The sequence below is a fragment of the Acipenser ruthenus genome, chromosome 1 (assembly GCF_902713425.1).
Source record: "Acipenser ruthenus chromosome 1, fAciRut3.2 maternal haplotype, whole genome shotgun sequence".
NCBI classification, from domain to species: domain Eukaryota; kingdom Metazoa; phylum Chordata; class Actinopteri; order Acipenseriformes; family Acipenseridae; genus Acipenser; species Acipenser ruthenus.
The window spans coordinates 43,234,228-43,252,452 of record NC_081189.1 but is presented as its reverse complement, the minus strand read 5'-3'; the positions used below and the strand labels follow the sequence as shown (position 1 = coordinate 43,252,452).

Below are 18,225 nucleotides of genomic sequence, written 5' to 3'. Positions count from 1 at the left end.
ACAGAAATCTAAATGTATTTCAATTGAATGTTTACATAGTACAATGCATTATTGTTTTCTAAATCAAAAAATACAATAAGCTAAAGAAAAAACTGTATTAGATACTTTAAATACTGTGCACTAATGATGCATTTAATGCATAATTGATGAGGCATATGCAGTTTTATAAACACTTCTGCTTGTGCATTCCCCCTGGAGTTCAAATAACAGACTCCCTTAGCAAGGGAGCCAAAAATACATTTACCCTTTCATCTGGACCATTACCATTTAATACCCAGGGTTTCATTGTGAAATCTTCCCTATGCCAGAGGAAATATTCCAAAACTGCATGTAGGTTTATGCATAAGCATAGAGAGACACAGAAATCCTCTGTTTTCTTGTTTCTGTCCAAGAGGAATAGACATTTCTCATGTCAGATTTTTACTGTTTTGAATCCTTAATATAATTATAATAATATAAACATGTTCGGTTATACTTTTCAGCAGTCCCGAATTCCGCTCAGTTTCTGTGTCTGTTAAATGCTTTGCCTTATGTTATTTAAGCGGTAAAACTGGCCCTTTTCACATTTGTACCTTTAATTTAAGCCCCAGGTAGAACGACTTAACCACACCAAAGTAAGTCAATACCCAAGACAACAAATCAAAAACATGTATAGTTTTAGTTGTTTTTAGTTACTTACCAAACATCCTTAGCTGAAAGATGTTCTTCTGGAAAGTCCACCTCTATATTCGTCAATGGGTGTTCGACTACACTGCCACCTATTGTACTAGATAGTCGGAGCATGTTTTCTAGCCGAGTTCTGTTCTCTGTGAAATCAGCATGTATAAGACTGGTTTTCATATCCGAGGAGTCGAACACTTTTATCACAGTTTCTGTAATCTGTTCTTCAAGCAGGTCCATCTCCTTGCCTGTAGATTCATGAGGAGTGCCAATACCATGTAACAAGAAGCTCTCTGCTTCATCTACAACAGTGGTGGTACTTTGGAAGGAGGCTTCCTTGACTGTATTTCCAAAAATGGACCCAGCTTTGTCTTCTAACTCCTTTCCACTCTCTGGAAAAAAAGCTGGTACAGGACAGGTATTCATCTCCAAGGAGCCTAAAACATCCATCTCAGTTTCTTTAACCTGTTCCTTGCCTGCAGAATCACAAGGTGCATTACTATAATGTAAAAAGAAACTCTCAGCTTTATCTAGACAATTACTGGTAAATGGTGAGCAAACTTCCTTGACTGAAATTTCTGAACCTGACCCAGCAGTGTCAGTCATGCGTGAGCATTCTTCAGGTGAGCTATCCAGAGTGTTGCTTCTTTCTTCAAGCATCAAAGTCTGTCTTTCATCTGGAGGTTCCTTGCTCTCCTTTGGCTCGTCTAGAGATTCTTTGACCCTAGCAGCAGTACCATCACCAATTGTGTGAAAAGAAACACTGTCAGAATCAAGGGAACTATATTTCTCTGGGTTGGCCAAACTCTGCTTTAATGTTTCTGGTGAACTTGTAGAAACAGACTCTTGCGAGACTGTTGTTATCATCTGTGTGCTGACTTCTTCAGAAACCTGATCTTCTTGTCTGTGTTCGGCAATGTCCTCTTTAAGCAATGCACTTTCCCTGCCTGAAACAATGATGTAATCCATTTCCAATCCAAATGATTCTTCGTCTGAATTCACCCCAACATCCTCACCGCTCCCCATTTCAAGTAGCTCAGGGCTGGTCTTATATCCATCCATGGACTCAATGTCCAGTAAGCCATGGCCTACCTCTGTAAAGGATACTGAAGATGCATTTGATGCAACATCTACCACCAAATGGTGGTCTTGTCGGTCGTAGCACACTTCCAAAAAGCTGTTACTACCACTTTCACTTGAGTCAATTACATGTTCTTCATATTCGTCATGGATATTTATGTTTTGTGCAAATGAACACTGTGTTGCTGGTTCATTTTCTTCTGGAGACAGATCCTCCCAAACATCAATGTGCTGGACTTCAGTCGACATTCTACAATATGCCACTTTGCTATCAGATGGGTACCTTGCATTTTGTACTGAAGTACACATACTTTCTGCATTCTTAGCCATAAAAACCTCCTGCTCTACTTGACTGAACGATGCTCCATCTGGTGTTGTAAATGTGTATTTAGCTGGTGCCATTGCTCCACCTGCTGGGATCAAGGGATTATTGTTTTCTGTTTCTTGCTTAGAAGCTTCCATGGTGCAAGGGTTTTCTTTTTTAAAACAAGATTCTGTGCTACTGCCCATTTTCTGAGTGGTGTTCACACCCTTGATATCAAAAGAAAACTTCTCTGGTCCCTTCTCCCCCATGTAAGGTGACTCCTGAATGATTGTAATTTCATCTTCTGTTGTTTCAAAACCAGTGAAATCTACTGGTGAAGCTGCATCAGATGAAGATGCATCTGAAAAAGCCTCTAATGCTTCCATGGTCTGATGGGGTTCATTGGTAGATATTTGCTTTACTTCCAAATCATCACTGATATTTATATGATTTTCTTCCTCTTCAGGAGAAAAATAGTCTTTTCTAGGTGGAGGAGTAACCAAATCGATGTCACTGCAGTTGACTTTCTTATCACTGTCTTCCTGCTCAAATGTTGTTACAGAACTGATTTCTGACTCAGCTGCTTGTGTTCCTTGAGATGCTAAATAATTTTGTATACTATCAATAGAACCCATAGCAGTTTGTTTTGCTTGCTCTCCCTGCGCTTTTGTAGATCCTAATACATTGTCAATCCTTTGCGAGATCTGTAAGTTAACCTCTTGGCTGCACTGTCTAATAATATTGAGATCTTCATTATCTTCCGGTGATGAAACTGTCTCCACAGAACTGTTCCAAATGGCTTGTTCAGATGACAGCAATTGACTGGACCCTCCTTGTTCGCTAGTGATAATATCAGCTGTCTCCACAACCTCAGTAATTACATTCTCGATGCTGGAAACAACAACTGATGCATTAGATAATGGTTTTGTAGTTTCTCCAAAAACCTCTATATTTACATGGGGAGCCTCATTTTTGTATTTTTCATACTGGTTTTCAGAACTTAGCTGGTAAGGGCCTTCAATGACTTCTTCTTGTTCACAGCTTTGCTGGTCCAGGGCCTCATCTGGTCTAACTGCATTCCAAATATTGGTATCAGGTTGGTCGTCACATTTTGGGGATACATTATACATGTCAGAACTCTTAAGCGCATGTAAACCCTCGGGTTCTTCTGCAAAAGGTGGTGTGTTATGACCATGTGCTGGTGTATCTGAATGATCAGATGCTATTTCACTAATTAGTGTGTCACAAACAGAAAGTTCCCCAGCCATTGTCCTTGGGACTTGTGAATAAACTGGCAAACTGGTTTCTTCATCATGCTCACTAGACTTTATTTTATTGTTGTTTGATTCTGTTCTACTCCAAACATTTGATGTTTGAGTCGCTGAATTAATTTCTGTGCCGTCACACAAATGAGGGTATCCTGCATGTAATATTGTGGGGGTCTGAGTATTAACCTCATTGAAATCTCCATCTTCATTGGCTGAGCAGATGGTTTCAGCTGGACCAATTTCAGAACTTTCAGAATAATCCACATCACTCTGAAATAGATTTTCCGTTGATGTGCCCCATGGTTCCAGATTCCCAGTGCTTCCTCTTTCTTCGGGACTGGTTTCAGAAGGCTGTGAATCCTCTTGTATGGTTGTATTCCACATATCCATGCTCTCCTGCACAACCTGGAGAGGGCTCACCAAAGAGCCTCTCTGACCTAGTGCATTCCACATTTCAGAACTCTCTGAGGAATCACCGGTCCCTGGACTTGTGTCACAAGACAGTGTGTCATCCCTTATAGTTGTATTCCAAATTTGTAGGTTTTCTGGAATAGCAGAGTTGCTTGTTTCCTGGTGGTCTTTTTCAACCAAACTGCTCCACATATCTGTTTCACAAGATCCTTCCTTTGTAGGTAAAAGGCCTTCCTCTGAAATCTCTGGAGTTAGTTGACCCTCTTTCACTAGTTCCACATTTGCTTTATCGTAGGATGTCTCTGGTGTTTCCAGTTTAAACATTTTTTCTTCTTCGGGGGGTGTAAGCTGGATGTCTCCAAGCATGCCTGGGATCCAAAGATCTGAAGAAAAGAGGCTGGAGTTCCAGTTATATGTTTCTGCGTGATGACTTTCTTGAGGGAATGGGTTACAGCTATAAAGATTTTCTTCAATTGGATGTTTTTGTTTGTCATCAAAAATAATGCTGGTGTACTGTGAAGCTGGAAATGCAGGATTGTCATCCCTTTTCCTTACCTGCATATCTAGTACATCAGTTGTTGAAAATGTATCCTCAAAAATAGTTGTTGGACTTTCAACAGGTGAATTCCATGCTTCTGAATATCCAGACTGGGTGTTTTCAACTGCAGGGAAAATGTCTTCACTGAACAACGACTTAGACACCAAAACACCATCATTACACAAAATAGGACTGTTAGACAAAATCTCTCCGTCTTCCTCAGAGATGACAGGCCCACCTTTGCTACCTTTCTCTGTCACAATCAAATGTGTCTCAACAGTTGTCACATTTTTCATGTCTGGGGTTAGGGGGATAAAATCAGACCGTGATACATCTGACTCAGTCTCCCCTTGATATAATGTAGTAATAACTTTGGTATTTACAGATGTTGGCTGGTCTGTTTTTAAAGTGCTATGATCCATGCTAGAACACCCCACATCTTGTTTTTCCTGACAGTAATGAACATTTTGGTTATTGAACCAATTGTCACCTTCTGGTCTAACTGCAGTTGACTGGACATTCTCCATAGATGGGAACAATTCCGCATTGCTTGTAGTACAAAGCATATCATTTAAGGAAGTATTTCTGATATCAGATTCAATAGCTGTCAAGATTTCTATTCCCAATTCCTCTGGGCCATTATTTTCAAGACCTTTAGCACTTACATTTAAGCTTGTATTATCAGAATTGTCTTGTAATTTGGTCCTTTCTTTTTTATTGAGTACAGCATTGTCCCACATATCTAATGGAGATGTATTTTCATCCTGCTGTGTCAACATTTTGCCCTCACATAGGTCATCTAACATTTGTTTGGTTTTATTGTGATATTGTACCGTATTGCATGATTCCACAGCATGTTGGTCAGTGGTATCAGTGCTCTTTAATACAGTCTGACTAAAAGGACTGTGCCACAGGCACCCGTCTTCTGAGTTAGGGGGAATTACTGTTTGTTTCATGTCTGTATTGTCTTGCAGAAAGGGGTTACATTCCTTAATAAGGTTTTCAGGCTGGTCAGGGCACATACTTTTAACTTGGCTGGTCTGATTATATTCCATTATCAAATCAGGACTTTGCTCAAGAACATATTCTTGTTCATGTGCACTCCATATGCCAGCATTTTCTGAAGTTGTTTGCTTGGTATTTCCCTCAAAGTCATTCGACATGTTAGGTTGACAAAAACTTGCTAAAGCATAATCTTTGTTACCCATTTCACTTATTTTCTCTATGACATCTTCTGGAAAGAATGTTGGCAATCCATCATCCAAAGGTGAACATTCTACAAGGCTATTCATTGGTGTCCGTGGAACCTTTTTGTCCATGTTATCTCCTATAGGGTTGCTTATAAGTTCTGCATGGGCATATTCTGTGGAAAACTCATCTTCCAATGCAAGTTTATCTTCATTTACCACCTGATTGACTGACCCATCATAGAATTCAACTAGTCTGGCTTCTCCATCTGCCGAAAGGGTGGGCATGTCCTTTTCCAATTGACTTTGTGTTACTCTGTCATCAAGTTGTGTTTGCGCCTGTATGTCTAAAGGCTGAAAGATTAAGAAATCATTTGCAAAAGAAAAATCAGCATCACTTGTCATAGAGGGGATATTGCTGCTATGTAATGGATCAAAGCTGAACAGATCATAATTCTCATTCTTGCTCCCTGATAGAGGCTTTTGCTCCTGCGTAGTTTCACGTTCAGATACAGGATTAAAGGAGGGGAAACCATGGATAGGGTTGAGATAAGAACTTACTATTTCTGCAACAGGGCTGTCGTCACTAAGAAAGACTGAACTCTCTTTAGAAGAACGATTGCTTCGAATAGTGGCTAAGCCACTGTCTGGACTTACTAAATCTGCATTTACTTCGCCATAAACTTGCACAGATTCATTCAAGTCTTGGGAATTTTCCATAAAATGCACAGACATGGGCTGGGGTTCAACATCAGAGCTATACATGTCCGTGATTCCGGAGGATCCTTGAGAAAGTGTTGCACTGCCAGCTACAGCCTCAGTTGAGGACGTCCTGCTATTGGAAACAATGGAAGGTTGTCTCCTATCAATAAATTCCTTCATAAGCGTAATGATTTGTTCTACATCGACAGACGGGTTTCCTTGCTTATACACTTGGATCTGATCCAGCACACATTCAATGGGCTCCAGCACCAAGCTTGAATTCTGGGCTTCTTCCAGCTCACAACAAATCTGTAAAATTTAGAATACAAATATACAATTAGTTGCAACATCATAGCCAATGTTCTGCGAGCTCTGTGACTTGCAAGATTTGCATGCTGTGTATTTTACTGGAGGTTGCAAAACAATTCAAATTGAGACCAGAGTTGGGCCTGCTGTTTTATCTAACAGTAACCATTGTTACTTACATGGTTAAAGAGAAAGTTGTGAGGGATACAAAAACACAGCATTATACCTAAAGCCCAGTTATTTTTTTTATTATTATTTTGTTTTAATTTTCATAAATTTCGTTTTATCCACTAAAAATATAGTTTTATTTAGTTTTATTACAGATACACATCAATAAAATAACTCAAAATGATGTATATAAATAAAAACAAAGTATACATCATGTTCTAACTATATACATATTTTTCATTAAACATTATCCTTTTTATACATATTTTTCATTAAACATTATCCTTTTTTATTATTATTTTGACAAACAGACCTAGAACAGAACAATAATTTAGTTAACATAATTTCTCATTAGCAACAGTAACGGTAACGTGGTAACTGTTAATGAACTACCTATTTACAGTAAACACTGCCCTTGCCCTCTATAATGCTATATCTTGTGACGTGGCTGTTGAACTGTGGGGAGTTGGGGGTGTCTTGGGACGAGGGGGAGAGATCGTTACCACGGGGTACTTTGAACAAGTTTCATTGAGCTCTGTATTCTAATGCTGTAACTAAAAGCAACAAACCTGTGCCAAGGAAATAAAGAATATTGAACAGAGAAATTTTGTTTGGACATTGTTTATACATTTCACGAACCCGGCTGGCTCCTCTGACGAGAACACAAACTTTAACGAGCTACACTATTATTATTATTATTATTATTATTATTATTATTATTATTATTATTATTATTATTATTATGATTATTATTATTGTCCACAACACAACCCAGCATAAAAACCCTGTTTTCCTATTTCTGGATTCTCTTTATAGTTTTATATTTATTTACAATCCTGTATTTGTTGTTAAATTGTTTGAACCAACTGCTAAATCACAATGGAGTCAGTTTATTACTCACCTTACTGCATTTACAATTATCAGTTTTCTTTACAGTTTCCTTTACTCATAAACTGATGTTCACTGCCGTTTAAATGATAATACGAATAATAAGAATAAAAATAAGAATACTTTTAAATTCCCTTTTATTAATAACTTGTAATTGTCAAAATAACACAAAACATTCACTACATAATGAGGTTCTGTGACTAATTTTATATTCAATGATAACTGCACTCATTCAATCCTGGCATGCACTAAAATGGTGCTGCAGGAAATGAATTACGGTAAGCTAAGACGGACAAAACAGGAGTGTGATTAACATGCGTTAAAAGAAAAAATATCACAGAAGTTAACTGTGATTAACTGACAGCCCTTATATATATATAGTTACCATAATTAAAAACACGAGACAGAATAAATGTTCTAATATAATTAAGTCAAATACATCGGATTTACGTGTTTTCAGTTAATCTCTAAACAAGTTCCTCTGATGTTTTCTTTCTGTGTGCCTGCTGTAAACTTTCTCTGCCCTTGAAATTCAATCCCTCCCCTATCCAATGATATGGGTTTCCAACCTGTACGCCAAAGAATGATGGCACAGTCAATAAAATGAAGTGTGTTTATCGTGTTTACCCGATCACCGGCCCAAAAAGAAACTTCAGTATGATTGTGTATACGTGATCGCAGTCCTTAAAGTGTTAAGCCATTGTAATCAATAATATTAATATATGTAGTTAAGAAGCATGTGTCTGGATATTATACAGAGGAATATACTTGTCTTATGCTTACCTGGTTGAGAAGCTCCAAATTCCCAGAGTAGACTGCAACTTGCTGGCACTGCTGATAATCTCCTTGGAATGAGGTGGACACCAGGACAAGCCCTTCATAATGATGATCATCATTAAACACCTTCAAATCCCCAATGAGGCTTGGGCAGTTACTGTAGTCCTAAAAGTAACACAACAATCAATATGACATAATGTACTATAGGGTTATAGGATGGTGAACGTCTGTGTATGGTGGAATAGAAGTGAACAAACCCAGGCTGAAAGCTGAGGTCTGTTTTAGTGTGTTGATATAAGCCATACACATACATTCACCATCCTATAACTCTGCTATACACTGCTTTATTACTAACAATGATTAGAAAACAATTAATCCAGCTATATTTGTTTTCTAATCATTACCAACCTTTATTTAGTCCATTGTCAGTTTCCTTGAAAAGAGGGAAAAGGTTGATGAAGAGAATACCGTTAAGTGGATGAATTCTGAGTGGTGTCTAACAAGCTGACACCAACCATGTTGATAAGGAGAAAACAGAACGGTAGGTTATTATCATAACTCTGGTTCCCTGAAATTAGAAATGTAACCATTACCTAATGGGATACACAGTGCCGTGCAAAAGTATTCAGACCCCTGAACAATTCTCTCATATTACTGAGTTACAAATGGTACATTGAAATTTCTTTCTGTTTGATATTTTATTTTAAAACACTGAAACTCAAAATCAATTATTGTAAGGTGACATTGGTTTTATGTTGGGAAATATTTTTAAGAAAAATAAAAAACTGAAATATCTTGCTTGCATAAGTATTCAACCCCTGTGCTGTGGAAGCTCCCAGTTTACACCGATGAAAGAAATTGTCCTAACGAGGACACAATTACCTTACCATTGGCCTCCACCTGTGAACCATTAAAGTTGCTGTCACATTTTCTGGATAAAAACCCCACTGTTGAAGGATCATTGGTCAGGCTGTGAATCTGAAGGAAAATGAAGACCAAAGAGCATTCTACAGAAGTTAGAGATAAAGTAATACAAATGCATAGATTAGGGAAAGGGTACAAAATAATATCCAAGTGTTTGGATATCCCAGTGAGCACAGTTGGATCAATAATCAGGAAGTGGAAGCTGCATCACACCACCAAGGCACTGCCAAGAAAAGGCTGTCCCTCAAAACTCAGTGCTCAAACAAGAAGCAGACTTGTGAGAGAAACCACAGAGAGGCCAACAATCAGAGTTCAGTGGCTGTGAGTGGAGTAATGGTGCACCAGTCAACCATATCAAGAGCTCTGCATAACACTGGCCTGTATGGGAGGGTGGCAAGAAAGAAGCCGTTACTCAAAAAGTACCATCTGAAAGCACGTCTGGAGTTTGCCAGAAAGCATGAGAGTGACCCAGCTGCGATGTGGGAAAAGGTTTTGTGGTCAGATGAGACTAAGATAGAGCTTTTTGGCCAAAACTCAAAGCACTATGTGTGGCGCAAACCTAACACTGCCCATGCCTCAAGACACACCATCCCTACAGTGAAGTATGGTGGTGGCAGCATCATGCTGTGGGGATGCTTCTCATCAGCAGGGACTGGGCATCTTATTAAAATTGAAGGAAGAATGGATGGAGAAAAATACAGGGAAATACTGCAAGAGAACATGCTTCAGTCCGCTAAAAAACTGAAGCTTGGGAGGAAATTCACCTTTCAGCAGGACAATGATCCCAAGCACAAGGCCAAAGCAACATTGGAGTGGCTCAAGAACAAAAAGGTGAATGTCCTACAGTGGCCCAGTCAAAGTCCTGATCTCAATCCCATTGAGAATCTGTGGCACTAATTGAAACTTTCGGTCCGCAAGTGTCGTCCAACCAACCTGAACAACCTGGAGCAGATCTGCCAAGAAGCATGGGCCAAAATCACTCCGACACTGTGTGCAAAGCTGGTACATACCCCAAAAGACTTAAAGCGGTTATTGCAGCGAAAGGTGGCTCTACCAAATATTAATGTGTGGGGGTTGAATACTTATGCAAGCAAGATATTTCAGTTTTTTATTTTTCTTAAAATTATTTCCCAACATAAAACCAATGTGACCTTACAGTAATTGATTTTGAGTTTCAGTGTTTTAAAATAAAATATCAAACAGAACGAAATTTCAATGTACCATTTGTAATTCAGTAATATGAGAGAATTGGTCAGGGGTTTGAATACTTTTGCAAGGCACTATATATATATATATCTTATAGCCCAAATTACCTGAGCACTTTTATCAAAGCTACTCCTTTAAGAGCCCCATATGCATCAAACGTTGGCTCTGCCCCCAGGGGCCGGTTGTACTAAAGGGATCCGATCCTGGATCCAGGCTCCGATCCTGCCCCTGTGACGTATTGTGTTGTATTAAACGGATCAGCGTGAATCCTGAGCTCCGATTTGGCTCAAAATCTGATCCTGTTTCGATCTTGCTTCAGAGCAGGATAAGAGCTTGATCTAATGTTTTAAAATGAAGGAATGATTTGTAAACTGTAACACGAGAGCGTGTGTTTCGTGATCGGCAAAATTAGGTTTACTGCTTTATGTTTTCATGCCTGTTGCAGATTAGGCCTATTGTAATATTAATTTTCATAAAAAAAAAGAAAAAACATCAGTTTGGTTGATTGCTAAACAAGCCAAACATCTATGTGTCAAAATTCTAAATAAATAATTGAGTCCGTATTTTCTGAAGCTTTGTTTGAATTTTTTAATTAATTAATTTATTTATTTTTTTTGGTCAGCAAACATATATACTGGAATTATTTCATTCAGTTGCCCCCAATACACAAATAAATCCCAGACATGTAATGTATTTACTAACCGCTACCTAGTATGTGTTGACAGATCACGTTATCCTTTTATTTGTTTATTTAGCAGATGCCTTTATCCAAGGCGACTTACAGTGACTACGGTGTGTGAACTATGCATCAGCTGCAGAGTCACTTACAACTACGTCTCACCTGAAAGACGGAGCACAAGGAGATTAAGTGACTTGCTCAGGGTCACACAATGAGTCAGTGGCTAAAGTGGGATTTGAACCGGGGACCTCCTGGTTACAAGCCCTTTTCTTTAACCACTGGACCACACAGCCTCGACCACTGATTTTACCAATTGTTTACTTAAATCTGAAAATCATTCTAAAAGTATATCTATACTTTTACCAGCGGAGGTTTGAGACCTTCCAATTGTCATGTTAAAATGCACTCTGTATCTTAACGCTAGAGCGAGTGTGGCATAATGCAAAGTTAATGGGACGTATGAGAATTGCCCTTAATATATTTTTAGAAACGTTGAGGTTTTCCCACAATTTAAATATGCAAGATAAATACAGCGTTGCTATTAAAATGATACTAGTATGGTGCTGGTATAAGAAAAGAGTGTTAATACTTGGTGGAAGCACCTTTGGCAGCAATTACAGCTGTGAGTCTGTTGGGATAGGTCTCTACCAACTTTGCACACCTAGATTTGGCAATATTTGACCATTCTTCTTTACAAAACTGTTCAAGCTCTGTCAACTTCCTTGGGGAGCGTTGATGGACAGCAATCTTCAAGTCATGCCACAAATTTTCGATTGGATTTAGGTCGGGGCTCTGACTGGGCCACTCAAGGACATTTACCTTTTTGTTCCTTAGCCACTCCAGTGTAGCTTTGGTTGTGTACTTTGGGTTGTTGTCATGCTGAAAGGTGAACTCCCATCCCAGTTTCAGCTTTCTTGCAGAGAGCAACAGGTTTTCCTCAAGGACTTCTATGTACTTTGCTCCATTCATTTTCCTTTCTATCCTGACAAGTGCCCCAGTCCCTGCCAATGAGAAACATCCCCATAACACGATGCTGCCACTACCATGCTTCACAGTAGGGATGGTGTTCTTTGGGTGATGCGCTATGTGTTGGGTTTGCGCCAAACATAACGCTTTGCATTTAGGCTAAAAAGTTCCATTTTAGTTTCGTCAGACCACAAAACCTTTTGCCACATGGCTACAAGAATCTCCTAAGTGTTTTTTTGCATACTTCAAAACAGGATTCAAGGTGGGCTTTCTTGAGTAATGGCTTCCTTCTTGCCATCCTACCATATAGGCCAGATTTGTGGATTGCTTGGGATATTGTTGTCACATGCACACTTTGATCAGTCTTGGCCATAAAAGCCTGTAGCTCTTTCAAAGTTGCCATTGGCCCTTTGGTAGCCTCTCTGATCAGTCTCCTTCTTGCTTGGTCATCCAGTTTGGAGGGACGGCCTGATCTAGGCAGGGTCTTGGTGGTGCCATACACCTTCCACTTCTTAATAATTGTCTTGACCATGCTCCAAGGGATATTCAAGGACTGATATTTTTTTATACCCATTCCCTGATCTGTGCCTTTCAACAACTTTGTCCCAGAGTTCTTTTGAAAGCGCCTTGGTGCTCATGGTTGAGTCTTTACTTTGAAATGCACTACCCAGCAGAGGGAACCTACAGAAACTGCTGAATTTATCCTATCATGTGAATCACTACAATTTAACACACGTGGAGGCCACTTAACTTGGAGTGTGATTTTGAAGGCGATTGGTTACATCTGAGCTAATTTAGGCTTGGGGGAGGACACTTATCCAACCAAGCTATTTCAGTTTTTATTTTTAATGAATTTTCTACAATATTTTTCTAGAATATTTTTTTCACTTGGAAGTTGTGGGGTAGGATGTGTAGATAAATGAACAAAAGGTGAACATTTTGAAAGGGGGTGTAGACTTTCTATAGGCACTGTATGTTGTTTGTTTTGAAATTGGGACATCGAAAGCATTTAAATGGAGTCAATCAACCACCTCAGAACCAGCACCAGTATTGTTTTAATGTCCATTCTAATAACCATTTAAATGGATACAGGTGGATGGATAAATGACCAAAGCAGATGACTGATGACTGACAGCGTTAAAGAAAAGCCATGATACATGTGATTTACACTAACCCTGTGAATCATGTTTCCCTTTGGGAAAACACAGGCAATGCATTAATTACATTAACTCACCAATTAAAGAAGTACCATCTCATTACCTTTTTAATCTGCTTCAGAAGCATGTAACCTAAACATATTCCAACTTAATGAACGCACTCTGATGCCCCAGGTGTTCTCTCAGGATCAGCTATAAAAGGGTTAGCAATGTGCTCTATTCAAGGAGTCACACACCACATGTTTCCCCAGGTGAGATAATAACGTGTTTCTATTTCCAATTAACATATATTAAATAATTAGCCTTTTCACCCGCATGCAGTTACACAGCCCAGCTTACAAAACTGGGATCCTGTTTACAATAGTTTGTGGGGTTCCCAAGGTACAGTAAATGCAGCCTAATTGGCATTCCTTTCTGCCTTGATACCTTACTTAGAGTTAATAAGCAAGGTTTAAGAATTCAGTTTTTGGCTCTCGTTAGCATTAACATGCTGCTTCCTGATAAGGAATAACTTCCTATACCGTAGTGCCATGTAAAAGAAAAAAAAAAGATTACATAAATATAAACTCTACATTAAGTGTAAAAAACCAAAACAAGCTAAGAATGAAAAGATTACTCATAAGTAGGACCCTGTCACAGCTTACTGTTTAAGCATGCTACCGAACAATTACAGGGTTTTAAAAAAAGTTATTTTACAAATATTCTGATTTCCTGCCATACAAAAATAGTGACTGCAATTAGTGTTTGGTGATATTAATACCAATGCATTAGGCTGCTGTTTCTCTGATGAAAAGATAAACATACCCTTGAATGTTGCACAGACCATCAGACTGACCCATCAAACATATCACACTTACAATATCACTTGATTCACTAAGGCCTCATCTTTGGTAGATTGCTAACAGACTAAAAAGTATTTCCATACACACTAACAACAATTAAGAATTTCCTTCCTAACTCTTACTTGTCCCCTTTGGGACTGTTATTACAAATAGCCTGTAGTTGGATTGTAGATTACAGATACACTACTCCTATATGAGTTGTTTGTATTTAAAATAATTTATGCTTGTCTTCTAGCCAAGCTCAGTGTCATGTGCTGTGATGGCACTTCTGCTGCTGCCAAGTTATGTTGCCTAGAATAAACAGCAGTTCATCATCAACTCAATGCAACTGTACAGACAGGTTGGCATTTTTATTCTTCCCGTCTGCCACCTACTTGATAAATGACTATTTTGCTGTGCATTTACAAATACAATTTGTTATCCCAGCAGTAGTGGACACATTTTTATTTGACAATAAAAAAAATAACTTTACAAGCCAATACAGTATGTACAACACTTTAGAGAGTGCAATTTTAAATATAAATGTAGCATTCATCTGAGAATAGCAAATATCCTGTGCAGTTTGTGTCTATATTTTTGTTGTACGTTGATTAAAAAATGTACCCGTGTTAATGGATGACATTTTATGAGAAAGCTTGCTCATTAAAATCATTGCATATGATACCCCTTCTAGAGCACAGCAGAACAAGTTTATGTATGACATTATTAATTTAGAAAGGTATATTGCTAAAAACTATAGGCTATTTATTAACTGAACATAGTGTTTTAATTAAGGACTACTACCTATAGTGTTGAAATTATATTTCCTGTTTTTATTAATGACTTATTTTATAATCTTATTTTTTATTAACTATTATTCAATTACTTCTGTAGTAACTATTGTATGTTATTGTTTTTTTTTTTTAACCATATAGTTAATAATATAAATGTTTTACAAAAAAAATATATTGTGTTTGCATATACATTTGAAGAGGGGACCATTATCTATTCAGGGAACCAAGATAATATATTTTCTGCATATTATTATTTTTTAAAAAAAGTTAAATTTAGGTTTTGGATTGGATTTGGTTAGCAGAATAAATTACAGGGTGTACTTTTTATAAAGAAAAGCTGGTACAGACAGATATATTAATAATGTACATGTTTTTAAAGAATAAGTGAAATATTATTTTGTAAATTTATACTGTATTATTATTGTACAATGTTTAAAAAAAGATTAATTTGTCCTATTTTGTAAAAAAAATGCTATTATTGAAATTGGTACACATATGTAATATTATGCTGGGTGGTGAAAATGGAAGCTATTTGATTTATGTTTCAGAAATTAAATGATTGCATTCAGACATCCAACATTCATAAATTATGGTAATTTTATGACAAGCCAAATGATTTATGAAGAGAAAAATGCATTAATTAAAGGTTTTGTTTATTAAGAGATCTTCTTTAAATTAGAAGCAGTAAACAGCAATGTATGACATTTTTAATTTAGTTAAAGCAGTTTGGAATTATAATTAGTTTTTCATAAATGTCAAATTATTGCTGAAAATATAATTAAATTAAAAAGTGGTATGAGTTTAAATAGCTAACAATCTACTTATTGAATTACCCATCCAGCTATATTGTTATTAAGCTTAGCTATAGCATAATGTGTCATATTTGAAACATTAACCATGGACAATGTACTCAAATTAGCCTAATTATTGTTTTGAATTTGAAATTAACTGAAATATGCCACTTCCTTTTTTATGTACCGGTATTAAGATTGAAGATATCTATACTGACCATCAAAAGAAACTTATCACTTATATTTGAGTATCAAAAGAAACATATCACTTATATTTGAGCATCAAAAAAAACGTATCATATTTGGATAAAATTCACTAGATGTGATGGAAAAATGACAAACTGTTTTAGAGCAGGTGCAGTGACTTTTTATTGTGCTGATTAACAATTGACATCACGAAGATGCTGCAAAATGATCTGTCGATCTTCGGCAGGTGTTGTGACTCTTGGTCTCCCAGTTCGTGGCCTGTCATTGACAGAGTGTGTCTGGTTATACCGTCTCGCCAGGTTTGAAATTGCTGGCTGTGAGCATGCAAGACGGCGAGCCACAGTACACTACCCTAGTCCAGCCTCCAACATGCCGATTGCACGAAGGCGCTGCTCTCTAGACAGACGTGGCATATTGTTTTTTTTTTTTTTTCTGTGATTTTCTTTATTGCTATTATTCAAGCTTGCAATTCAACAGCTGAAATCACTCCATATCAAGTGTCCAATCAACTGTCTCACTAATTAGGTGATTACGTGCATATGCTTCAGTCACAGTCACTCAATCGTGTCATGGTCAAGGATGAATGATCGACTGATTAAAAAGAAACCAAAAACATTTTGTCAATGTCCATCATTTATCTACCATTTATATACCTAAATAAATGTGTTATAATAGTGATAAGTTTCTTTTGATGCTCGGTATACATTCACATTCAGGACACTCTCAAGAATACATTCATTTTCTTGAATATATAGGTACAAAATGTGTCATCTTTATTGTGTGCATCTTTAATAAATATGTCCGTATATACAGTTGTAAATGAGGAAAGAGCTCTACATCGACTGTATGCACATGTCAAAATGTAGTATGACATACAGATGGACAAATGCCTCCAGATATGCCCAGATCCTAAGATTCCCAATAACGTTATTAAGTTCCATCACAATAAGATACTTCTAAACAGTTATCTAGATATATAGAAAAATGGAAATATGACATACAGACAGAAGACAGAGAAAAAGGGTGTATCCTTATCTCCCCAGAACCTGTGCTTAAAGTTAAATCACTAGATATATTTAAAAAAGTAAATATGACAGACAGAACGTCTCAGTATAAAGTATGCCAGATTCTGATACACTCAATAAACTTGTACTAAAGAATGCCATTTGTAAGCCTTGTTAGAACTGGATAAGCATTTTTCTATATTTATCCTTAAGATTACATACTCGTACATATAGCCTCTATCAGAATTCAAGCTATAAATTATTTGAGATCAACGGACACCTCATGAAAAATATGGGCTCATTAAAAAAAAAAAAAAAAACGTAAGAATTTGTTGGTGTAATATTCTTATCATTGAGAGTTAATTTCTCTTAGTAACACATATTTCGTTCAGTGGAATTGACTCCTGTATTTTTTCCTTCTATATCTTCTGGCTACATACACACTATATGTAGCTTATATGGTACATGGTAAAAAGGCCTCTATAAAATAACTTCAACAGAATGCGCATTTTGATGGATGGAAACAGAACCCCTGAAGTTACCACAGAATAAAATGTATGCAGTACACATGGCTTAATGTGAAAAACTTAGCTCAGTACTTTAGTGTTATTTTGTGATTTATGGCATCCAGCAGTCAGTTTACCCAAGTGATCACTGTAAATGTATATTACACATGCACCTGATTCTTCAGAGCAAACTGTGTCAATATTAACCTGATAAAATTAAGAACTAACTGTCTCTTGTTCTTCTATCCGTTCACATGGAGAGTGCAATATGGCTTTTGTCAGAGATGCTCCATCATTCGGGCTCAAAGAAACTGTCACTACAGTGAAAGAATCGTTTTTCATGGCCCGGTATCCTGATGGGTCTAATGAAGCCTTTCTGCTGACAACTCATTTACTAAAAATACCCCAACAATCAGAAGGTAAAGAGGGGATTGAACATACTTTGATAATTACCCTGTACGTTTATGTCATTATATATATATATATAATTTAAATGGCAAGGAGGATATTATAAAAGGACAACTGTGTTTTAATGGGTCCATGTTCACAGATATTTATTATGTGGCCATTTGTTTTTCTTCTGGGTTATCAGCTGATGACATATTTAAATTACAATATAATAGTCGAAAAGACACAAATCTTTTAGAATGCATGTGGAGCCAACAGTCTGTTTGCCATTTGTTGCAAATACAAGCAAATTAACAGTGCTCTTCCCTACTGAAGCTTGACAAATTACTGAAATTTGAAAAGTTTAAGGATGGTTTAGCTGAAGTGCTATGCAACTAATTATTTAATATCACGTGCACAGAAGAACTAAAGGGAACACAAACACACTAATCAATAAAACTATTAATAAGCCCATAAACATATTTGAATTGTAT

At 37.2% G+C, this 18,225-nt stretch overlaps 1 protein-coding gene across 12 annotated transcripts in view; it reads right to left on the bottom strand.

Annotated features, from left to right (window-relative positions):
• The window catches only part of LOC117421070 (uncharacterized), a 137,452-nt gene that overhangs the window by 42,602 nt on the left and 76,625 nt on the right, over positions 1–18,225 (bottom strand). For all 12 annotated transcript variants that reach the window (XR_009328908.1, XM_034922324.2, XM_059025463.1 and 9 more), the window contains exons 7-8: positions 8,296–8,454; positions 680–6,459 (exon numbers count right to left, since the gene is read on the bottom strand). Coding sequence is in view for 11 of the 12 variants with exons in the window: in XM_034922324.2 (XP_034778215.2) it covers positions 680–6,459; positions 8,296–8,454 (5,939 nt within the window). In the remaining variant the exon portion in view is untranslated. The remainder of the gene's footprint in view (positions 1–679; positions 6,460–8,295; positions 8,455–18,225) is intronic.